The 24,410-nt window shown below is 46.5% G+C and overlaps 2 protein-coding genes across 4 annotated transcripts in view; one reads left to right on the plus strand and one right to left on the minus strand.

The window, feature by feature from the left end:
- The window catches only part of LOC115140147 (THO complex subunit 5 homolog), a 30,550-nt gene extending 19,907 nt beyond the window's left edge, over window positions 1-10,643 (plus strand). For all 3 annotated transcript variants that reach the window (XM_065026699.1, XM_029678299.2, XM_065026700.1), the window contains exons 12-20: window positions 1,464-1,572; window positions 1,659-1,760; window positions 1,883-1,979; window positions 2,086-2,197; window positions 2,830-2,933; window positions 3,159-3,246; window positions 3,383-3,498; window positions 3,638-3,828; window positions 9,584-10,643. In XM_065026699.1, coding sequence (XP_064882771.1) covers window positions 1,464-1,572; window positions 1,659-1,760; window positions 1,883-1,979; window positions 2,086-2,197; window positions 2,830-2,933; window positions 3,159-3,246; window positions 3,383-3,498; window positions 3,638-3,828; window positions 9,584-9,647 — 983 coding nt within the window. In that variant the 3' untranslated portion in view covers window positions 9,648-10,643. The remainder of the gene's footprint in view (window positions 1-1,463; window positions 1,573-1,658; window positions 1,761-1,882; window positions 1,980-2,085; window positions 2,198-2,829; window positions 2,934-3,158; window positions 3,247-3,382; window positions 3,499-3,637; window positions 3,829-9,583) is intronic.
- Window positions 10,644-14,061: 3,418 nt separating this feature from the next.
- LOC115140148 (neurofilament heavy polypeptide-like) lies at window positions 14,062-18,652 on the minus strand. The gene is made up of 4 exons (XM_029678300.2): window positions 17,836-18,652; window positions 15,926-16,125; window positions 15,719-15,843; window positions 14,062-15,526 (listed from the first exon to the last, which is right to left on the minus strand). The coding sequence occupies exons 1-4, from the start codon at window positions 18,620-18,622 to the stop codon at window positions 14,125-14,127; spliced, it is 2,514 nt and encodes an 837-aa protein (XP_029534160.1). The 5' UTR covers window positions 18,623-18,652; the 3' UTR covers window positions 14,062-14,124.
- Between the last annotated feature and the right edge of the window lie 5,758 nt (window positions 18,653-24,410).

Below are 24,410 nucleotides of genomic sequence, written 5' to 3' on the forward strand. Positions count from 1 at the left end.
CCCCTCCTTCCCCTGTCAGCAAGATAATGCCTCACTTCATCCTATATAGTACTTATGAACTCTGTTTTTGGCTGCTATGAAGCCAGCGCTCTTCTATTTTCAAACCCTAGCGCCAGGATTGGTTATTTACCTGTCATATATGAGCTCACTTGCGCTGAAGTGGGAGGGGTGGCAATATCTGAGGTGTGTCCTTGAAAACGTACGCCGAAGTGGCAATTTCATTATGCACTGGTAGGGCTATTTAAGACCAACCGAAAGCTGGTCTTAGCGCTAACACTGTTGGTTATGGCATGGATTTTAACATGGGTTATGGCATGGATTTTAACATGGGTTATGGCATGGATTTTAACATTGGAAGTGCAGCCTATCTAGCCGTGAAGTACAGTGCCCATATACACATGGAACAAGAGATGAGCTTTTTGTGTCCATAAACCTTGTATTTAGAAACACAAACTCGTGTTTTTTCCCCCTCTCTCAATGAAGGCTGTTTTTTCCCCTGTCCAATTCATTCGTCAAGTAGTCAAGACTGTTGATGAAGAGTTTGACTCATGAGTCCGCTTTGAAATGAGTCTTAATCACAAATATTTGACCCACCAACCTATAGCGCTACCGCTAGCACCTAGATTTACCTTATACGTTAGGTTTGTTAAAATAGAGCCCCGAGTAACCGTGTCATAGCTAAGAATCTAGTCATCCTGTGTTAATTCACATTGACATCACCCGTGAACCGGTTCGTGCCTAAAACATTCTCCTTTCAGGCTGCAAAGTCTTAAATTTCCTCAACTTTAGTTAATGCAGAGAAGATGGAAAAAACAGGGAAACTATGCATACTTTCCTTTATAAAAACATCATTTTCCACCATCATGCTAGAGTGGCATATGAATGTTGCATATGGCATTCAGCCAATCAGGTAACAGCAGTCTGTTGTTCACCACTGAATGAAAGCGGGCGCAACATCAGAAAGTAGCATTTCTAGGCGTTAGCTACTCTAGCATGGTGATAGAAAATGGTGTTTCATAAAGTACGCATATTTTCCCTGTTTTTTTTCTTCTGCCTTCTCCCCATTAAATACAGTTGAGGAATTTGACGCCTTTGCAGCCTGAATGGACAATGTTTTAGGTACAAACCAGTCCACGGGGGATACAAGTGTATTGCTGGCTGCATACAATGCTTTTGAACGCTAAGATTGCCATCTCTATATTTCCATCTGCCGGCCTTTGGGCTGTCTTGTGGCAGATACAGTTTTCCATCCACGATACATGCACACACACACACACACACACACACACACACACACACACACACACACACAATGTCTCATCTCCCTGTTTGCAGTTTTCCATCCACGATACATGCACACACACACACAATGTTTCATCTCCCTGTTTGCTAAATAGCCTATTATGTATATATTATGAATAGATCGCATCATACTAAGTGAACCCCTGTCCCTCTGTGTCTAGACGGCAGTGTGCTGCATCTGTTCTTCTACTACCTGATGAACCTGAACATCATGACTGTCAAGGCCAAAGTCTCCACCGCCACAGATCTCACTGGAGCCATCAGCGCCGGGTGCGTGCGTGTGTGTGCTTGCGTGTGTGTGTGGAGTTTGGGGAGTGCGTGTCTGTCTGTCTTGTAATGATTCTATTTTCTGCCAGGGAGCTGTTAAACTCTGGCACGCTGCTCAACTGCCTGTATGCCAACGACCAGGGGTGCGAAACGCCCAACCCCTCTAATCGCTACCAGTTTGATAAAGTGGGGTAAGGATGCTGTCCTAAAGCCCAACACCTATATACACAGTGTGTACAGTTGCTTCAGTATCAGTACAGATATTGTTTAATTGTAGGATCAGTATTAATTGATATATTTTGTGTTATTGTAGGATCAGTTCATTTGGAGACTACGTGGCAGAACTGGGTCATCCCTACCTGTGGGTGCAGAGTCTGGGAGGACTGAAGTTCCCCAGTGACGCCCCAGAGGTGTGTGTGTGGCCCTCCCATTGCATTTAATGAAGTGTCTGCTGCTATGGTGTGCTTCTTTCTCTCCGTGTGTGTGTGTGTTTTAAGCCTACTGTGTGTGTTTCAGGGTTTGCATGCAGGCAGTTCTCTGAGTGCCAGTCACATGGAAAGCACCATGAAGCTGCTGAGAGGACGAGTCCTGTCACGCCTGGCCCTGCACAAACAGTTCTCCTCACTAGGTATACACACGCCTGGCCCTGCACAAACAGTTCTCCTCACTAGGTATACACACGCCTGGCCCTGCACAAACAGTTCTCCTCACTAGGTATACACACGCCTGGCCCTGCACAAACAGTTCTCCTCACTAGGTATACACACGCCTGGCCCTGCACAAACAGTTCTCCTCACTAGGTATACACACGCCTGGCCCTGCACAAACAGTTCTCCTCACTAGGTATACACACGCCTGGCCCTGCACAAACAGTTCTCCTCACTAGGTATACACACGCCTGGCCCTGCACAAACAGTTCTCCTCACTAGGTATACACACGCCTGGCCCTGCACAAACAGTTCTCCTCACTAGGTATACACACGCCTGGCCCTGCACAAACAGTTCTCCTCACTAGGTATACACACGCCTGGCCCTGCACAAACAGTTCTCCTCACTAGGTATACACACGCCTGGCCCTGCACAAACAGTTCTCCTCACTAGGTATACACATGCCTGGCCCTGCACAAACAGTTCTCCTCACTAGGTATACACATGCCTGGCCCTGCACAAACAGTCCTCCTCACATTTCTCATCACTGGGTACACGCACACAGACAATAAAATACATGTTTAGGGTATTGTATGCGTGTGTGTTTTTCAGAGCACAGTATTGTTCCAGTGTCCAGTGAGTGCAAGCACCTGTTCCCTGCTAAGGTTCTCTCTCGCCTGGCTCGCTGGACTACCATCACACACCAGGAGTACACGGTACGAACACACAAAACACTTCCTCACATTTTGTTTGCTGTCAACACAACCGAGGAGTACACAGGAAGTACACAACTTTGACTACAACTCAACCTCACACTCAATATAACAATTTCTGACTCTCATTGTAGCTGCTGTGTAGATGGTGTGGCTATAAAAGGCATTGTGGTTTAATTAAATAAACCATATAGTTTACTATTCTTTGTGTTCTCTCTCGCTCTATAGAATCTGGTGTTCACGCAGCATGTGTCAGAAGCAGGTCTGGCTCGGGAAACTGACCTCTTCTTCATGGCCGTGTTGGAGAGAGGAACAGGTAATTACCAGGGGTTAAAGTGATGATTCACTACGTAATATATTAAGACATTCCTGAAGAATTGGAGGCCTGTCTGCTTTGTTTGGACAAATTCTTTAGAAAAGTCAGGGAAATAAGTTATATTTTTCCCTTCCAGCTCGTCTTCAGGCTGCGGTGGTGTTGAACCCCCGTTACCCAGTCATTTCTCCTCTCTTTGCTGTCTCAATCAGCTGGAAGGGGGAGCGCAGTGGACGTACTGACGACAACCTTCGAGTGAGTATACACACCCATCACACACTGTGAATACGAGACGCTATCACAGGGGAGGGCAAATCTATATGCTGTTATGCCCTTTGATGTTAGTGGTTAGACACTCACCGGCTGTGATTGACACATCTAACCCCTCCCCCAGGCCATGGAGAGTGAGGTGAACGTTTTCAAATCAGAGCTCCAGGGGCCCTGCCCAGGCCACCAGCTGCTGACCAATCAGGTAGCTCGTCTGGGTGTCTGTCTGGATGTGTACCTGGAAACTGATGGACAGGACGACAGCGTGGAGGGACCACGGGAGTTCCCCAGAGAGAAGATGTGTCTACGCACTGTCAGGTACACGTATACACACAGAGTTGGCGCCAATCGACATGGCCGTCCTGTTTCTGGCTCCTAAGCAACTTTGCAGTAAATATTTTTGTTGTTGTTCTCACATTATTAGCCCAGAGTGTTTTTTGCATTATTACATACAGCCAGAAATAACATTTGGATATCAGAGCGGCAGTAACTCGCCAGCGTTTCGACCAGAAATACGACTTTCCTGAATTGGATCCTTTGTTGGTACCCCCCAAAGCAATTTAACTTATCCCAGTGGCTGCTCCAAGACGCCGCCAGTGGAGAAGAGGTATTTGGAGTGGAGGCGGGCACACCATCCACCACTTCTGAGTATATTACTCGCTAATGTTCAGTCAGCTGGACAATAAAGTAGACAAGCTCAGGGTGAGGATCTCCTTCCAGAGAGACTTCAAGGACTGTAAGATACTCTGTTTCACGGAATCATGGCTCTCTCCGGATATACTGTCCCCTTCCATATAGCCAGCTGGGGTCTCAGTACATCGCGCAGATAGGAATAAAGAACTCTCAGGGAAGAAGAAAAGTGGGGGGTGTATGCTTCATGATTACCTACTCATGGCGAGATTGTGGTAACATACAGGAACTCAAGTTCTTTTTTTTTACCCGACGTAGAATACCTCAATCAAATGTTAATCGCATTACCTCCTAAAATAATTGTCTTAGGAGGTAATCGTCACAGGCATGTATATTTCCCCTCAAGCCGGTACCACGACGGCTCTCAAGGAACTACGCTGGACTTTGTGCAAACTGGAAACCGCATATCCTGAGGCCACATTTATTGTAGCTGGGAACTTTAATAAAGCAAATCTGAGGAAAACGCTACCTAAGTTTTATTGACATACTCGCGCTTCAAAAACTCTGAAACATTGTTTCTCTTCCTTCCAGGATGGCTACAAGGCCCTCCCCGCCCTCACTTCGGCAAATCAGATCACGACTCCATTCTGCTTCTCCCTTCCTATAGGCAGAAACTCAAACAAGAAGTACCTGTTCCACGGTCTATTCAACGCTGGTCTGACCAATCGGAATCCATGCTTCAAGATTGTTTTGATCACCAGGACTGGGATATGCTCTAGGTTGCCTCTGAGAATAACATTGACCTATACGCTGACACATGGTGACTAAGTTCATCATGAAGTATATAGGGGATGTTGTTCCAACTGTGACAATTAAAAACTATTCAAACCAAAAACCGCGGATAGATGGCAGCAATCGCGCAAACCTGAAAGTGTGAACCACAGCAAGGTGACTGGGAATATGGCTAAATAGAAACAGTCCAGTTATGCCCTCCGCAACGCAGTCAAACAGGCAAAACGTCAGTACAGAGACTAAGTGGAGTCGCAATTAAATGGCTCACACACGAGATGTATGTGGCAGGGGCTCCAGACAATCTGCGATTATAAAGGGGAAACCAGCCACGTCGCGGACACTGACGTCTTGCTCCCGAACAAGCTAAACAACACCTTTGCCCGCTTTGAGGATAACACAGTGCTGCCGACACGGGCCACTCTCAAGGACCGGGAGCTCTCGTTCTTCGTGGGCGACGTGAGTAAGCGTGTTAACCCTTGCTTGGCTACCGGCCCAGGCAGCATCCCTAGCCGTGTCCTCAGTGCATGTGCAGACCAGCTGGCTCGAGTGTTTACGGACATATTCAATCTCTCCCTATCCCAGTCTACTGTCCCCACTTGCTTCAAGATGTCCACCATTGTTCCTGTACTCAAGAAAGTTAACTGAGCTAAATGACCATTGCCCTGTAGCACTCACTTCTGTCATCATGAAGTGCCTTGAGAGGTTAGATAAGGATCATATCACCTCCATCTTATCTGACACCCTAAACCCATATCAATTTGCATACCGCCCCAACAGATCCACAGATGATGCCGTCTCTATTGCACTCGACACTGCCCTTTCCCACCTGGACAAAAGGAACACCTATGTGAGAATGCTATTCATAGACGACAGCTCAACGTTCAACACCATAGTGCCCTCAAAGCTCATCTATAAGCTAAGCACCCTGGGACTTAACACCTCCCTCTGCAACTGGATCCTCGACTTCCTGACGGGCCGCCGCCAGGTGGTAAGGGTAGGTAACAACACATCTGCCACGCTGATCCTCAACACAGGGGCACCTCAGGGGTGCGTGATCAGCCCCCTTCTGTACTCCCTGTTCACTCATGACTGCACGGCTAGGCATGACTCCAACACCATCATTATATTTGCCGATGACACAACAGTGGTAGACCTGATCACCGACAACAACGAGACAGCCTACAGGGAAGAGGTCAGAGACCTGGCCGTGTGGTGCCAGGACAACAACCTCTCCCTCAATGTGATCAAGACAAAGGAGATGATTGTGGACTACAGGAAAAAGAGGACAGAGCAAGCCCCCATTCTCATCGACTGGGCTGCAATGGAGCAGGTCGAGAGTTTCATGTTCCTTGGTGTCCACATCACCAACAAACTAACATGGTCCAAGCACACCATGACAGTCGTGAAGCGGGCACAACAAAACCTATTCCCCCTCAGGAGACTGAAAAGATTTGGCATGGGTCCTTAGATCCTCAAAAGGTTCTACAGCTGCACCATCGAGAGCATCCTGACTGGTTGCATCACTGCCTGGTATGGCAACTGCTCGGCCTCTGAACGCAAGACACTGCAGAGGGTAGTGTGAACGGCCCAGTACATCACTGGGGCCAAGCTTCCTGCCATCCAGGACCTCTATACCAGGCGGTGTCAGAGGAAGGCCCTAAAAATTGTCAAAGACTCCAGCCACCATAGTCAAACTGTTCTCTCTGCTACCACATGGCAAACAGTACCGGAGCTCCAAATCTAGGTCCAAGAGGCTTCTAAACAGCTTCTACTCCCAAGCCATAAGACGCCTGAACATCTAGTCAAATGTCTACCCAGACTACTCGCATTGCCTCCTCTCCACACCACTGCTGCTCTCTGTTGTCATCTATGCATAGTCACTTTAATTAATTAACTCTACCTACATGTATATACTACCTCAACTAACCGGTACACCCGCACATTGACTCTGTACCGGCTCCTCCCTGTATATATATATTTTTTACTGCTCCTCTTTAATTACTTGAGTTTGAGTTTATTTTATTTTTACAGGGACAGTGCACATTAATCAACGTTTCAGTAAAAGTGCCGGTTTTAGCCAGCCAGCTAATTTTCAACCGCAGTCTCTGGGCAGGTTATTAAAAACAATTACAATATAGACAATCATTGAGCAGTGAGCACACGCAGAGCAACATAGGACAAGCAAGACGTAGCATACAGACAGAGCAACGTAGGACAAGCAAGACGTAACATACAGACAGAGCAACGTAGAACAAAGAGCAGCAAGACAAAATTGTGTTTCCACACCTCACAAGCTACAGACAACATGGAAAGTGGCAATACACAGCTAGGGATTATGATCACACATCTGATTGACCTTTAGCCATGTATTCATACATTTTGTGAAAGTGTGATAGGTGGTGCAGTTATGTGTGTCTGATGGCAGTGTATTCCAGACATGGGAAGCTCTCACAGAGAAAATCGATTTACTAAAGGTGCTTTTCCTTAAGGGAACTATACAGTCACCTCTCATGGCAGACCTTGTGGATCTGCTGCCATATGTTTGGGTTTTCTGTTTAACAAAAATACTGAGTGGAAGGGGAGCCATTTAGGATCTTGAATACGTCAGCAGGGTCGCCCGATTTAAAGATGGCCGTTATTATGGCCTACCTCCATACCCTTGGAAACACCACGAGACCAGTAGATGTGTTGGTGACCTTAGTAATGGGGCCAATTACTTGTTATTTTTATCTTCTATCTGTATTTTTTGAAACTGTACTCTCGGTTAGGGTCTCGTAAGTAAGCATTTCACTGTAAGGTCTACACCTGTTGTATTCTGCGCATGTGACTAATACAATTTTATTTGATCAATAGACACACAATACCCCATAATGACAAAGCAAAAAAAATGTTTCATATTTTTTTTTTTTTCCACATGTATTAAAAATAAAAAACAGATTACATATGTAAATAAGGTTTCAGACCCTATGCTATATGACTCGAATTTAAGCTTGGGTGCATCCTGTTTCCGTTGATCATCCTTGATGTTTCTACAACTTGATTGGAGTCCACCTGTTAAATTAATTGGATATGATTTGGAAAGGCACACACCTGTCTATATAAGGTCCCACAGTTGACAGTGTATGTCAGAGCAAAAACCAAGCCATGAGGTCGAAGGAATTGTCCGTAGAGCTCCGAGACAGGATTGTGTCGGCACAGATCTGAGGAAGGGTACAAAAAATGTCTGCAGCATTGAAGGTCCCCAAGAACACAGTGGCCTCCATCATTCTTAAAATGGAAGAAGTTTGGAACCACCAAGACTCTTCCTAGAGCTGGCCGCCCGGCATAACTGAGCAATCGGGGAAAAGGGCCTTGGTCAGGGAGGTGAACAAGAACCTGATGGTCACTCTGACAGTGCTCCGGAGTTCCTTCCTTTGTGGAAATTGGAGAACCTTCCAGAAGGACAAGCATCTCTGCAGCACTCCACCAATCAGGTCTTTATGGTAGAGTGGCCAGACGGAAGCAACTCCTCAGTAAAAGGAACATGACAGCCCGCTTGGAGTTTGCCAAAAGGCACCTAGAGGACAAAATGATCTGGTCTGGTGAAACCAAGATTGAACTATTTGGCTTGAATGCCATGCGTCACCTCTGGAGTAAACCTGGCACCATCCCTATGGTGAAGCGTGGTGGCAGGGACTGGGACACTACTCGGGATCAAAGGAAAGTACAGAGGGATCCTTGATGAAAACCTGCTCCAAGAGCGCTCAGGACAGACTGGGGCTCACCTTCCAACAGGACAACGACCCTAAGCACACAGCCAAGACAACGCAGGAGTGGCTTCGGGACAAGTCTCTGGATGTCCTTGAGTGGCCCAGCCAGAGCCCGGACTTGAACCCAGTCGAACATATCAGGAGAGGAGAAACTAGAAAATAGCAGTGCAGCAACATTCCCCATCCAACCGGACAGAGGATCTACAGAGATGAATTTGAGAAACTCCCCAAATACAGGTGTGCCAAGCTTGTAGCGTCATAACCAAGAAGACTCGTTCTGTAATGCTGCCTGGTGCTTCAACAAATTACTGAGTAAAGGGATTGAATACTTATGTAAATGTGACATTTGTGGGATTGCTGCATCAGATGACCTGGCCTCCACAATCACCCGACCTCAACCAAATTGAGATGTTTTGGGATGTGTTGGACCGCAGATTGAAGGAAAAGCAGCCAACAAGTGCTCAACATATGTGGTAACTCCTCCAAGACTGTTGGAAAAGCATTCCAGATGAAGCTGGTTGAGAGAATGCCAAGAGTGTGCAAAGCTGTCATCAAAGAAAAGGGTGGCTACTTTGAAGAATCTCAATTATAAAATATATTTTGTTTTGCTTACGACATGATTCCATATGTGTTATTTCATAGTTTTGATGTCTTCGCTATTATTCTACAATGTAGAAAAAAAATAAAGAAAAACCCTTGAATGAGTGTGTCTAAACTTTTGACTGGTAGTGTGTGTGCGTGAGTGTATTAGATATTACTGCACTGTTGGAGCTAGGAACACAAGCATTTCGCTACACCCACAATAACATCTGCTAAATATGTGTATGCGACCAATACAATTTGATTTGACTCTCTCTCTCTCAAAATATCTGACAATGTGTTTCTCTCTGGTTGTGTTTCAGGGGTCCGAACCGTCTGAAGCCATTCAAGTACAACCACCCCCAGGGCTTCTTTAGTCACCGCTGACCTCTCCTTTACCCCTTTCCCTTCACCCCTGACCCCCTCACCCCAGATCTCTTACCCTACCTCGAGGCTTCTTCAGTCACCGCTGACCTCTCCTTCACCCCTGACCCCTCACCCCAGATCTTTTACCCTACCTCGAGGCTTCTTCAGTCCCCGCTGACCTCTCCTTCACACCTGACCCCCTCACCCCAGATCTCTTACCCTACCTCGAGGCTTCTTCAGTCACCTCTGACCTCTCCTTTACCCCTTTCCCTTCACCCCTGACCCCTCACCCCAGATCTCTTACCCTACCTCGAGGCTTCTTCAGTCACCGCTGACCTCTCCTTCACCCCTGACCCCCTCACCCCAGATCTTTTACCCTACCTCGAGGCTTCTTCAGTCACTGCTGACCTCCCCCTCACCCCAGATCTCTTACCCTACCTCGAGGCTTCTTCAGTCACCGCTGACCTCTCCTTCACACCTGACCCCCTCACCCCAGATCTCTTACCCTACCTCGAGGCTTCTTCAGTCACCGCTGACCTCTCCTTCACACCTGACCCCCTCACCCCAGATCTCTTACCCTACCTCGAGGCTTCTTCAGTCCCCGCTGACCTCTCCTTCACACCTGACCCCCTCACCCCAGATCTCTTACCCTACCTCGAGGCTTCTTCAGTCACCTCTGACCTCTCCTTTACCCCTTTCCCTTCACCCCTGACCCCTCACCCCAGATCTCTTACCCTACCTCGAGGCTTCTTCAGTCACCGCTGACCTCTCCTTCACCCCTGACCCCCTCACCCCAGATCTCCTACCCTACTTCGAGGCTTCTTCAGTCACCGCTGACCTCTCCTTCACCCCTCACCCCAGATCTCCTACCCTACCTCGAGGCTTCTTCAGTCACCAGTGACTCCTGAATTGACCCTCTGTCATGCCTCTGCCCTCATATCCCCATATCTTGTTTGTTTAACACACTGTTTGACACATTCTGTGTGTCGGTTGGTTAATAAAAAGCTAGTGATCTTGTTTGGATCTGCAAGTTCTTTGTCTTTTTTAATGTTATTCTTCACTGCTGACTGATTTATGCTCACTTTTATTCTACTATGAATGAGCTCTCTTTTAGCTAGTACATATTTATTTCCTCATCTCTCCCTGCCATCCCATTTTCTTTCTCCCCGCTCTCTCTCTCTCTCTGCATCAGATCACATTGTTATGTCCTTTATTATCATGGCTCAGCACTTCTCTAAGATGACTCATTCCTATGGGTCCTGGAAAAACAGTGTATACACTATCACACACACTTAGAAATGTGTTCCCTATTCTGTATTTATAGTGTAATAAGAGCTGATTAATTGTTTCCTATGTATTTACAGTAAGAGATGATTAAATGTATTCCCTATCCTGTACTTGCAGTGTGGCAAGAGCTGTTGAATAATACAGGACCACTTGATTATTGCTCTGGATGTAATCTGACATTAGTGCAGCATCACAGAGCCCCAGTACTGCTCTCTCCTCCAGGACAAGCTTGCCACTGTTAGGATGTAGCCGAGGTGTTTTGTGGGTTCCATACCATGGTGATCATTAGGGGAAGTGGTGTTCTGAGGATGTTTTTGCTGCAGGTTGTGTCTCCTGTTGATACCCAGTCATCCATCAGACATAAAGAGATCATATTACAACACCAAGGAGAATGATCATCAGGAAATAATTCAAGGAGAAACTTAACGTGCGTGATGATATCCTGTCAGAATTCAGGGAGATTCACCACATGGCCAAAAGTATCTGGACACCTGTTTGTCAGAGGCATTAATATGGAGTTGGTCCCCCCCTTTTCTGCTATAACAGCCTCCACTCTTCTGGGAAGGCTTTCCACTAAATGTTGGAACATTACTGCGGGGACTTGCTTTCATTCAGCCACGAGCGTTAGTGAGGTCGGGTACTGATGTTGGGCGATTAGGTCTGGCTCGCAGTCGGCATTCCAATTCATCCCAAAGGTGTTCGATGGGATTGAGGTCAGAGCTCTGTGCAGGCCTGTCAAGTTCTTCCACACAGATCTCTACTAACCATTTCTGTATTGGCCTTGCTCTGTGCACGGGGGTATTGTGTTGAAAAAAGGAAAGGGCCTTCCCCAAACTGTTGCTACGAAGTTGGAAGCACAAAATCCTCTAGAATGTCATTGTATGCTGTAGCGTTAAGATTTCCCTTCACTGGAATTTAGGGGCCTAGCCTGAACCATGAAAAACATCCCCAGACCATTATTTCTTCTCCACCAAACTTAACAGTTGGCACTATGCATTGGCGCAGGTAGTGTTCTCCTGGCATCCTCCCAACCCAGATTTGTCCGTTGGACTGCCAGATGGTGAAGCATGATTCATCACTCCAGAGAATGCGCTTCCTCTGCTCCAGTGTTCAATGGCGGTGAGCTTTACACCACTCCAGCCAACTCTCTGCATTGCGTGTGGTGATCTTAGGCTTGTGTATGGCTGCTTGGCCATGGAAACCCAACGAACAGTTCTTGTGCTGACGTTGCTTCCAGAGGCAGTTTGGAACTTGGTAGTGAGTGTTACAGACAATTTTACGCGTTTCAGCACTGAGCTGTCCTGTTCTGTGAGCTTGTGTGGCCTACCACTTCACGGCTGAGCCGTTGTTGCTGCTAGACGTTTCCACTTCACAATAACAGCACTTGACCGGGGCAGAAATTTGACAAACTAACTTGTTGGAAAGGTGGCATCCTATGACAGTGCCACGTTGAAAGTCACTGAGCTCTTCAATAAGGCCATTCTACTGTCAATGATTGTCTATGGAGATTGCATGGTTGTGTTCTCAATTTTATACACCTGTCAGCGACTACACAGCATATCACAACCACTGTCCCCCAGTGCAGTTGACTAGTGTTGTTTCCATGATGATTATGGACCACTGTGTTACATCAAGGAAATGACAGAGAAACTGATATCAAAGTCAACAATAGACCTTTTTCTGTTCAGAAATAAAGGGGGTGTTTTTTTAAGCACTTCTCATACTGCGCTCTATCTTTTGCAGCAATTGCATAGATCTTCAGATTAGTGTGTGTAGATTCTTCCCTGGCTGGGTAGGTTACTGCAGTATCTCTACTTTATGGTTACTGTTGTAGCAGGCTGGCATTGTAGCGCAGGTACAGTGTGTGTGTGAGAGAGAGAGGTAAAAGAAGGGAGAGGTGAGACAAGGAGAGACCTAACCAAAGGACAAGAGATAGATGTGAAGGGGCAGATGTATTCTCTAGGTCTAGGATGTTGTGTGGAAGAGGGTAACAGTTCTGTTCAGGTAGCTCTATTCTCCAGACCGCCTCCGGATGTATGTATGAGCCCAAGTTAGACGATGTCAGAGCAGGGAGTGGAGGGGAGGAGAGAGCGATGTTGTGAGGGTGCTGCAACACCAGTCACTGCACCCCTCAGCCGCAATGCAGCACAACACACACACACAGTGTTTTAGGAGACTCACACCCCTCTCACACCTCAACTTCCTCCCTCTCACACATACCTCATCTTCCTCACCTCCACTGTGCTTCTCTTCATACCACCTTAGCACTCAGACAGTGTACTGTTCAGAACTGTTCCTTTCTTCGTAGTGTGTATGCTGAAATGTACATGAGAAGAACATAGCTATAGCATTTACATCATTTAGTTCAGTATCTTAGTACTGTACCAGGAAATTATCTATTTTAGCGAGCTAATTTGTCTCTCTAAGTGAGCACATCAGATCAAGACCATCACAGCAGCCATCCGTATCATTCACACCAGAGTAATACAGTATCTCTTTGCATTTGTATTAGAGTAATATAATAATGATAACACACAGAAATATTTTGGTTTTAACCTTTATTAGTTCATCAGTTTGTATTGCATACTCTCAGCAGTTTATACATAGCACAGTCATCCCTGACTTCAGAGTTCTCCTCACTGGCCTAGGTATCATTACTGACCACAGCACAGTGAGTCAGCACAACCATCAGACAGGGAGCTGTTTAAGATGCACAATGAGCAGGTTTGTAGTCTTTCTCTGCTTTTTATAGTTGTTAGTATAATATACACATTTATATCTTCATAAATATACACATACAGTACAATATATTGATCTGTCACAATCTTTTATAGACATTTGTTGACATTGCTACCCTTGAAGGCTTTAGAAGGTGCATGGCCCTGTGCTGTGCTCCCAGCCAAGGCAATGCTGCTGTTTTAATGCACTGGTTATTATTCACGGGCAGTCATATAGATACAATTCAGATAGAGTTTAGAGCATTCTGCATTCACTACAGTCATAGATTAGAAGAAGCATCATATCAGGGTTGAGTACCCGGGGGATAGTAACTAGAGAAAAGCTATTGCTTTGTTTGTTTACTGTTTGTCTCCTGCTCTGTTCTGCTTCCCTTTACAAAGGCTGCTTAGGGCTTCAGTAGCTTCCCTCCCCCCCCGATAGTTCTTTGGCGTCTCTCTCTCTTCTCCTGGCTCATATGCAGCGTGTTAGTGACTCACTTCTTGGCTTTCTCGTCTTTGACCTCAGTGCTAGAAGATTTCTCGTCTTTGACTTCAGTGCTAGAAGATTTCTCGTCTTTGACTTCAGTGCCAGAAGATTTCTCGTCTTTGACTTCAGTGCCAGGAGATTTCTCATCTTTGACTTCAGTGCCAGAAGATTTCTTGGCCTTCTCTGCCTTCTCTACCTCCTTCGTATCCTTTGCCTCTTTACTGTCAGATGCTTTAGAGGCCTCCTTCTTGTCCTCCTTCTTATCCTCCTTCTTCACCTCCTCTTTGGGCTCTGCTTTCTTCTCCTTTGTGCTCTCTGTTTTCTGTGGTGATTCTTTGGGGGCAGGCTTCACCTCTACCTGGGGTGTGTCATCTGTTTTGGCTGGTTTCTCCTCTTCTCTCTTAGCAGGGCCGTGGCTCTCCTTGGCGGGGGCGGGCTTTTCCTCTGCAGGCTTGGCCGGGGTGGCAGCAGGGGGGGCAGGTGTGGGGGTCTCAGTCTTGGGATTCTCATCTGGCTTGCTCTCCTTGGGATCTGGTTTGTCTGTCTTCTCCTCAACCTTCTCCTCTTTAGGCTGGCTCTCACATTTCTCATTCTCCTTGGGTTCTGGCTCTTGTTTCTTTTCCTCCTTTACAGGCTGGGGTTGTTCCTTCTCTTTCTTCTCCTGCTTGGCCAGTTTGTCTTCTGCAGGGGGCTTGGCCTTCTCCTGGATGGGGGACTTGGGTTCAGGAGACTTTGGGAGAGGGGATTTGGGAGTGGGAGACTTAGACTCTGGGGATTTGCTGGGGAGAGATGTAGATGTTGGTGATTTCACAGCTGTGGGAGATTTGGGGGCGGGAGATTTGGCAGGTGATTTGGGGAGGGGAGATTTGGCTTGGGGTGATTTGGATTCAGGTGATTTGGGGGCGGGAGATTTGGCAGGTGATTTCGGGAGGGGAGATTTTGATTCAGGTGATTTGGGGAGGGGAGATTTGGATTCAGGTGATTTGGGGGCAGGTGATTTGGGCTGGAGGGTTTTTTGGGGAGATTTGGATGGAGAAGAAGCAGCCTTTTCAGGTGACTTAGACTTCTCTTCCTCTTTCTCCTCACCTGCCTCCTCATCCTCTCCCCCCTTATCCTCAACTCCCTTTCCTTCTCCCTCTTCTGCCTCAGCTTTGGTCTCATCCTCTTCCTCCTCCTTTTCTCCCTCTTCCTCTTCCTCCTTCTCTTCTTCCTTTTCTGTCTCCTCTCCCTTTTCCTCTTCCTCATCTTCTGCTTCCTCTGTCACCTCAGTGACCTGTGTCTCATCTGTCTGTTCCTCCAGTATGACTGTGTCTGAGAGCTCCTCCCCCTTCAGCTTCAGGTGGGCAGAGGAGTAGGAGTACAGGCTTGGCCCAGGTATGAACCGAGTCTCCTCCCCTTCCAGCAACTTCCTGTTTAGGGGAAGAACACAGGAAGTACAGTCTGAATTGTGTGTGTCAATACAGTCTCCTGTTCAAAAACATATCAGTAATTATTCTGTGATAATCATGTTTTTTTCCACAAGAGCAGGGTTTATTTAGAGATCTGAGTCTGCATGAGTGCACCAACAAAAGAATATACCCCACCCTTAACCTCTGACCCACCTGTAGGCTGCTATCTCTATGTCCAGAGCCATCTTGACGTTCAGCAGCTCCTGATATTCTCTCAGCTGGCTGGCCATCTCCCACTTAGTACTCTTCAGTTCACCGTCCAGCTGACGAATAGTCTCCTACACACACAAATTTTGGTGAGAAATGCGTGCCAAAGTGCAGGCAAAGAGAAGAGCCAGACTGGCAGAAGAGTTTACGTACCTGTAGTGAGTGGATATCTCCATGGTGTCTGTCCTCAGTCTCCATGCATTGTCTCTCCAGTGAGTCCTTGGTTCCTCTGAGGGTCTCCAGTTCGATGGTGCGGCTCTGCAGCTGCCGTCTGTACTCTGCTATCTCATCCTGGGCACCACGGATCGCATCTGTGTTAGAGTGAGCTGCATCTGCCAACCGCTCCATACGCACTACAGGGGAAAGGTGTGAGGTTGGGGAACAGGGTCAGAGACAGGGTTTTAGAGGTCATAGAGACAGGGGCTATAACAACCCTATACTCTCAGATAGTGTCTTTTCCTTGTATCCTCTCATTGTCTCTTTTCCTCCGTGACCACCACAGAGGTCGGTCATTGAGAACACAAATACTCTCCTCCAGGAGTAACCTTGACAGTGTCTGTCTGTCTGTCTGAGGTCTGACTCAGCTACAGGACACTGAACAACATGCTGCCAGAGTCAGCCGGACAGCTCTATCACAGTCGGCTTCAGAGCTACAAAGATGGGGAATGGTCACTGGTAGGAGGACTGTTGACTCAGGGAGGTGGTGGACCAGTACAAATCAAGCCATGCACAACATTTATCCATCCATTCAGAGAGTTTAACTAAGGTCTCTAATCCTAATTCTAGCACCAACACTGGTACATAACATAGTTAGGACACAATAGCATTGCTTGTGGATCTATGGGGACAGGTCATGACCCTGATGGCTGAGCTAGAGGTGGAGGCCTGCATTAGCCCTGATCTTATTGTTATTGCCCTCTGATCTCTTCTATTCGGTAGAGGCAGTAGCCCTCAGGAAATGATATAATGTTATGAAGGTTAGAAAACATACACAACACTCACTGGAAACCACACACACAGGGCCACAACATCCTCAAACACATAATCACCAAACACAGGCAAACCCCCACAGTCACATTAATAGAAATATAATCCATTGATTCTATTTCTATGGTCACATTAACATGCTATATACACACTGTACTCAGACGCCCCCTATACATGTCATCTCACCCTGCGGCGTCTGACTCTGCAGAGGAGCGCTCCCCTTGTGGTAGGAACATGGCATGACACTCAAGAGACTGCAAGTTATAAGAAAAGGTAGGACGGTGAGATAAGATACGTGACTTTGAGTTGCAAAATATATCTAATTATGGAGTTAATGCGTGCATTCACCAGGGCCACGTCGGGAATGATTGAGAGACATATTTAATATCTTATGATGTAGGGATTGGGGGGGGGCTTTCTTGGCAAGATACATTTCCAAGGACACTAGAATGCGGCATCAGTGTTTCTAGGGACCTAATAGTGCTGACTCATAGTTGCCTGCGGCAGGAATGCATGATCAGACAGAGCACCAATAAGGCTTTCAAAACAGGACTGTAGCAGACACACATTTACACCAGACAGAACACTTTCTCCTCTCCATAAAATAAACTAATAGGCTATTTCACCACATTATTCACATATTTTATTTTTCCAAATGCAATCAGAGCCTATAATTCCATAACTATGAATGGTTCAATTCGATACTACTCTTGGGTAACACACGCTGTCATTACAGTCATTGGTGCGCACTAGATGATGTTTATGCAGTGATTTAACTGAATATATACCCTCGAGTCTAATACAGTTAGCTTCAAATGGTGACCTTACAACGAATCAATGTCCCAAATAGGTTTGATAATAGCCTATAGGCCATGCACCACTATGTACCAAGAGCCTATTTGATAATAAAACAAACGAGATCCAGCCAACTCCTCCAAAGTTCAGCACCATGGACAGCAAACTGCACCGTAACATCCGAGCCCTAAAACTCTATAAACCAGGCTTTCTCATACTGACTGACACATCGCTGAGTAAAACCAGGTAAAGGTAGATTGACATAAAGTTGCACCTCTCACCTTTGAACCATTCCTCCGCGTGCGTTGCGCTCTTGGTCGCGTGTCCATCCAGCTGAGCGCGGATCTCCCGCAGGGCGTTCGTGACGTCCGCCTTGATTGTGTCTCGAGCCTCGAAGCTCACCTGTGCACCCTGGATCTGTGCTAGCAGCTCCGCCACCTCCTCCTCGTGGTTCTTCTTCAGGAACGCTGCTTCTTCCTGCAGCGCGCTCAGCTTCTTGTCCAGCTCTAGCCGTGCGAGCCCAGACTCATCCACATACTTGTTCATTAGGCGTGCCTTGGCTTCCAGCTCCTCCCTGCTGCGTGCCTCGTCCTCTAGCCTGGTCTGCACATGCTGGATATCCTCTTCCAGGTGGTCTTGCTCCAAGAGTGCGCATGCCTTCTCCCCGGTCAGCTGCTGAACCAGACCCCTCAGGTTCCCCAGCTCGCGCTCATAGTGCTCTCCCACGGTAGCGCGCCCGGTCTGGCTCTGTCGCAGCGCAGCCGCTTCCTGCTCCAGATTCGAGTTCATCAGCTCGAGGTTCCGCACCTTGTCGATGTAGCCGGCGAAACGGTCATTGAGTGTCTGCAGAATCTCCTTCTCGTTCCTCCGAGTCATGTCGCCGTTAAAGATCTCCAAGCTGTCGGCGGAGGGTGTCTGGCTGTAGGCCTGGCGGCGGCGCTGAGAGGTCGTCCAGGGCTGGGAGTGGAAGCCGGAGGAGGAGAGGGAAGCGGCAGGCCGGGCAGAGAGGCCCTGTGGTGCCCTGCGGTAGGAGCCGTGGCCGTAGAGGTGGTCCAGTGGGTAGCTCATCTCTAAACCGGATGCAGACTGCGGCAGGATGGAGAGAGGTGAGCTTTTATACCGCGGGAGGAGAAACTCACAACTCAGCATGGACACTCTCTCTCTTTAAGGATACATCATCTTCGCTATCGTCATGCACCACTCCTTCCCCACACAGACTAACTACAGAAGAACAGCATGATGCAGTGCATGATACTTGAATTTTTACCCAATGTCCAATTGACATTAGTCAGTCACTTACATGATTTACACATGATGTCTAATAACTTCTGACTGCAAGAATCTTGTCGGGACATTGGGTTTATGCAGATGGTTCCTACTATATATCTAGTTTAAGCATCCATCTGGGTAAGGATCCATCTGTGTAAGAATCCATCTGTGTAAGGATCCATCTGTGTAAGAATCTATCTGTGTAAGCCCAATGTCCCGACAAGATCCTAGCTGTGGTCTGAAGCTAGGTGTCTGAGTGTGCACAATGCATCAATATGATTGTGCAATCTTCGTTACAGTAGACCAACATAATTATATCCACAACACCATGTTCACTTCAAGAAATATAGCTGATGTAACATTTCCATTTTAGGTTTCAATTATTTGATTGTGTTTGGACTAGGCTGGAAGTTTCATGTGGAGCTCTTCATTTTCTCTGTCAGTGCTCTGTGAATACATTACAGTGTGTGGTTCTGTCAGTTGGCCAGGTGTGTGTCCCAGGTGGGTTGTATCAGGATAAGGTAAGACCCAGATGCAGACCGTATCAAAGTAACAATGTTTATTACAGTGAACAGAGGCAAAGGTACAAGACGGCAGGCAGGCTCAGGGTCAGGGTCAGGCGGAGTGGTCAGGGTCAGGGTCAGGGTCAGGCGGAGTGGTCAGGTGGGCGGGTTCAGGGTCGAGACAGGCAAGGGTCAAAAACCAGGAGGGAGAGAAAAAGACAGGTTGGAAAAAGACAGGAGCTGACAGGACAAACACTGGTAAGCTTGACAAACAAGACAAACTGGCAACAGACAAACAGAACACACAGGTATAAGTACACTGGGGATAATGGGGAAGATGGGCGACACCTGGAGGGGGTGGAGACAAGCACAAAGACCGGTGAAACAGATCAGGGTGTGACAGGTTGAAGTCGATCTGCAGACTCACACTGCAGCGGTAACCAGACCGCTTATCATTTTAGCCACTTTAGCATGTCAGTCATTGCATACCTTAGAAAGTTATTCATGACTTGTCAGAAATGTCAAGATCAACTAGTCCATGTCAGCTAGATTTTAGCCCATAGATTTTGTTGTACGAGATGTTCCCAAATGCTGGAAGGGGGTCTCTCTCGCTCTCTCTCTTTCACTCTCTCTCTCTCTCTCTCACACACACACACACACACACACACACACACACACACACACACACACACACACACACACACACACACACACACACACACACACACACACACACACACCTGGCCCACTGACAGCTTTACACATTGTAAGAGTGTTTGAGGTTGAATGTCATAATCTGTTTTCATCATGATCCTCAGAAATAAAAGTGAATGGCCCAGCTCCAAAAAAATAAAAGTGAATGGCCCAGCTCCAATGCAATAGTTGAGACCAGGAATACCTCTGTCAATAGCCCTGTTAAAGGAAGTGGAGATGACTGAGCATTAAGTACGCACACACAAGCACACTTGCTATTTTAGTTCAGTCCTTGTAAGTGTGTGTCAGCTGATTTGGAGGAATGTGTCTGAGGAGGATGATTCTGTCCCTACAGCACCTATTGATCAAACTCCTTTAGGATCTACACACACACACACACACACACACACACACACACACACACACACACACACACACACACACAGGAACATGACAGAAGCTATAGCATTTACATCGTTTAGTTCTGTACTGTACCAGTAAATTATCTATTTTAGCGAACTAATTTTTCTCTGAAAGTGAGCACATCAGATAACGTCAAGACCATCACAGCAGCCATCAGTATCATTCACACCAGAGTAATACAGTATCTCTTTGCATTTGTATTAGAGTAATATAATAATGACAACACACAGAAATATTTTGGTTTTAACCTTTATTAGTTCATCAGTTTGTATTGCATACTCTCAGCAGTTTATACATAGCACAGTCATCCCTGACTTCAGAGTTCTCCTCACTGGCCTAGGTATCATTACTGACCACAGCACAGTGAGTCAGCACAACCATCAGACAGGGAGCTGTTTAAGATGCACAATGAGCAGGTTTGTAGTCTTTCTCTGCTTTTTATAGTTGTTATTATAATATACACATTTATATCTTCATAAATATACACATACAGTACAATATATTGATCTGTCACAATCTTTTATAGACATTTGTTGACCTATCTGACCTTGAAAGCCTTTGAAGAATAGTTTCATGTGCAGCTCTTCATTCTCTCTGTCTTCCAGTGTTTTGAATACATGACAGTAACACACACACACACACACACACACACACACACACGTTGTCATGGCCTTCTCCTCCTCAGAGGCATAAACTCTCTAATTACATATCAGTCAGACAGACAGAGCATCACATTCAGACCAGAAATAAACACTCAACACGCTCCTAGTCCCAGTTACTCACTACATCCATTATATATGAGGCCACTGCAAGTGGAGATCACTGAGCCAGAATGGAGGGGTGGAGCCAGTCCTGTATTCTCAGTTCTTGAAATGTCACTCAGTTTGATGTTTGAGGAAGGGAGGGGAAGGTATTGATGTAAGAGGGAGAGAAAGAGAAGAGGGGTGGAGGAGGGAGATGAAAAGAGGGGAAGGGAAAGATGAGAGGGAGAGGAAGAAAGAGCAAGACCTAATGGACATGGAGGGAGGAGAGAGATGATGGAGAAAGAAAATGAGAGAGAAAAGTAGGAGGACAAAGAGAGTGACCTTGGGAAGACAGAGCTCTACTGGCAGGCCTCACGAAGATGAGTCAGTTTCTATACAATTAAGCTTTTCGATTGTATTACATTGTACATGTATGTATGTATGTATGTATGTATGTATGTATGTATGTATGTATGTATGTATGTATGTATGTATGTATGTATGTATGTATGTATGTATGTATGTATGTATGTATGTAATGTCTGTCTGTCTGTCTGTCTGTCTGTCTGTCTGTCTCTGTCTGTCTGTCTGTCTCAAATCAAATGTTATTTGTAAACAGGTGTAGTAAACAGGTGTAGACTAAACAGGTGTAGACTAACCGTGAAAGTTTTAACCTTACTTACCAACAATTAAATAAAGAACATAGAAAACATAGAAAAATAATAACAGAAGGAATAAATACACAATGAGTATTAATAACTTGGCTATATAGAGTATATCACAAAAGTGAGTACACCCCTCACATTTTTGTTAATATTTGAGTATATCTTTTCATGTGACAACACTGAAGAAATGACACTTTGCTACAATGTAAAGTAGTGAGTGTACAGCTTGTATAACAGTGTAAATTTGCTGTCCCCTCAAAATAACTCAACACACAGCCATTCATGTCTAAACCGCTGGCAACAAAAGTGAGTACACCCCTAAGTGAAAATGTCCAAATTGGGCCCAATTAGACATTTTCACTTAGGGGTGTACTCACTTTACATATACAAGCTATACACTTACTACTTTACATTGTAGCAAAGTGTCATTTCTTCAGTGTTGTCACATGAAAGATATACTCAAAATGTAACAAAAATGTGAGGGGTGTACTCACTTTTGTGATATACTGGACATGGGGTACCAGTACTGAGTCGATGTGCAGGAGTTGAAGGTATTTGAGGTAGATAAGGATACAGTGACTAAGCAATGGGATAGGTAACAAACAGCAACAGCAGAGGATGTGATGAGTCAAAAGAGATTAGAGCAAAAAGGTTCAATACAGATATTACAGGTAAATATTGGTTAACTATTTAACTAACTATTTAGCAGTCGTATAGTTTGGGGGTAAAAGCTTTTCAGGGACCTGTCGGTTCCAGACTTGGTGCATCAGTACTTCTTGCCATACCAGTAGCAGAGAAAACAGTCTATGATTTGGGTGGCTGGGGTCTTTGACCATTTTTAGGGCCTTCCTCTGACACCACCTGGTATAGAGTTCCTGGAGGGCAGTGATGTACTGGGCCATACGCATTACCCTCTGTAGTGCCTTGCAGTCGGATGCCAAGTGGTGATGTAGCCAGGCAAGAGGCTCTCAATGGTGCAGCTGTAGGACTCCTTGAGGATCTGAGGGCCCATGCCAAATCTTGTCAGTCTCTTAATGGGGTAGAGGCGTTGTCATGCCCTATTCACGACTGTGTTGATGTGTGTGGACCATGATAGTTCCTTAGCGATGTGGACACAGAGGAACTTGAAGCTCTTCCACTTCTTCCAGAGCGGTTCCACAACAACCCCGTCTCTTTGGATGGGAGCGTGCTCAGCCCTCCATTTCCTGTAGTTCACGATCAGCTCCTTTGTCTTGCTGACGTTGAGGGAGAGGTTGTTATGCTGGCACCACACTGCCAGGTCTCTGACCTCCTCCCTGTAGGCTATCATCGTCATCGCTGATCAAGCCTACCACTGTTGTGTTGTCTGCAAATGATGATGCTGGACGCGATCGCAGGTGAACAGGGAATAGAGGAGGGAACTAAGCACGCATCCCCGAGGGGCCCCAGTGTTGAGGGTCAGCGTGGTGGATGTGTTGTTGCCTACCCTCACCACCTGGGTGCGTCCCGTTATGAGGTCCAGGATCCAGTTGCAGAGGGAAGTGTTTAATCCCCTGTGTGTGTGTGTGTGTGTGTGTGTGTGTGTGTGTGTGAGAGAGAGAGAGAGAGACAGACAGAGAGAGAGAGAAAGATGGCAATAACTGTACACATGACACACACAATGACATAAACTGGAATTCTAAACTCATCCTCATCCTAATTTGAGGAATTATGTTGGTACTCTCCTAAATTTCCCTTCACTGTGTTCATCTGGCGCCATCTCATGGACACTCAGTCAGGACTGTTTCCAAACTCCATACTTCTGTACAAATTAGAAGGGTGTAATTGCAGACTGCAATTAGGGACATTTTACTACTTATCTTTAATATATCAAGTTACACCCATTGATCCTCGCCATTGGTCCATGGCTGCTTCATTCGTGCTGGGGACGCCCGAATTGTGGTCTGGAATCACACCATCTTGGTACCCAGGCCTACACAATGATTTAGGGGGTCCCAAGGACCTAGTCTGGAAAACGCTAGCCTGGGGAGAGATAGGAAACCCCAGACACCTTAACCGTGATATGACTAGGTTTGATGCTGTAGTAGTGATGTAATGCAAATAATATGAGGAAAACACTGTCTTTTCAATAGTCTCTCTCCTTCCCCCATCTCTCTCACCTCACCCCCCAACCTTTGTGCAGCTCTAGGGGCTGTAGGTTGTGATTGTCATCCTCACGACCCCCAGTGTTCTGGGGTACAGTTCTAAAGTCCCTGGGCTTCATGTTTACCCTGCTGCTCTGCACTAGACTGTGTGTGTGTTTGACACCCCTCGCATGTAACTGGACAGGGTTATAGTATTAGGTCATGGTAAAGTAATCAGGAATGAGGTCATGAAACAATAGCTCTTTGACAGTTACACACTGACATCTCATCACAAATGTTCATGTTGTTTTTCTGGTTCCTTTTGTCTGCAGGAAGAGGTGCTTTCTCTCTCTGAGGGACTGGGGGCAGGAGAGAGGGATGTACGGAAGAGGGCAGGAGAGGGGGATGTGGAGATGAGTGCAGTCAGGCCAGCGGTGGTAGTGCACCCCAGGGAGCTG

The sequence above is a fragment of the Oncorhynchus nerka genome, linkage group LG13, assembly GCF_034236695.1.
Source record: "Oncorhynchus nerka isolate Pitt River linkage group LG13, Oner_Uvic_2.0, whole genome shotgun sequence".
In the NCBI taxonomy this organism is placed as follows: Eukaryota; Metazoa; Chordata; class Actinopteri; order Salmoniformes; family Salmonidae; genus Oncorhynchus; species Oncorhynchus nerka.

Excerpts from the sequence above, each read along its gene's own strand:
- LOC115140148 (XM_029678300.2), bottom strand. The coding sequence starts at position 18,622 with ATGAGCTACCCACTGGACCACCTCTACGGCCACGGCTCCTACCGCAGG. Across the intron at positions 15,844-15,925 it reads GAGATATCCACTCACTACAG|GAGACTATTCGTCAGCTGGA; the intron begins GTACGTAAACTC and ends TTGTGTGTGTAG. Across the intron at positions 15,527-15,718 it reads ATAGAGATAGCAGCCTACAG|GAAGTTGCTGGAAGGGGAGG; the intron begins GTGGGTCAGAGG and ends TCCCCTAAACAG.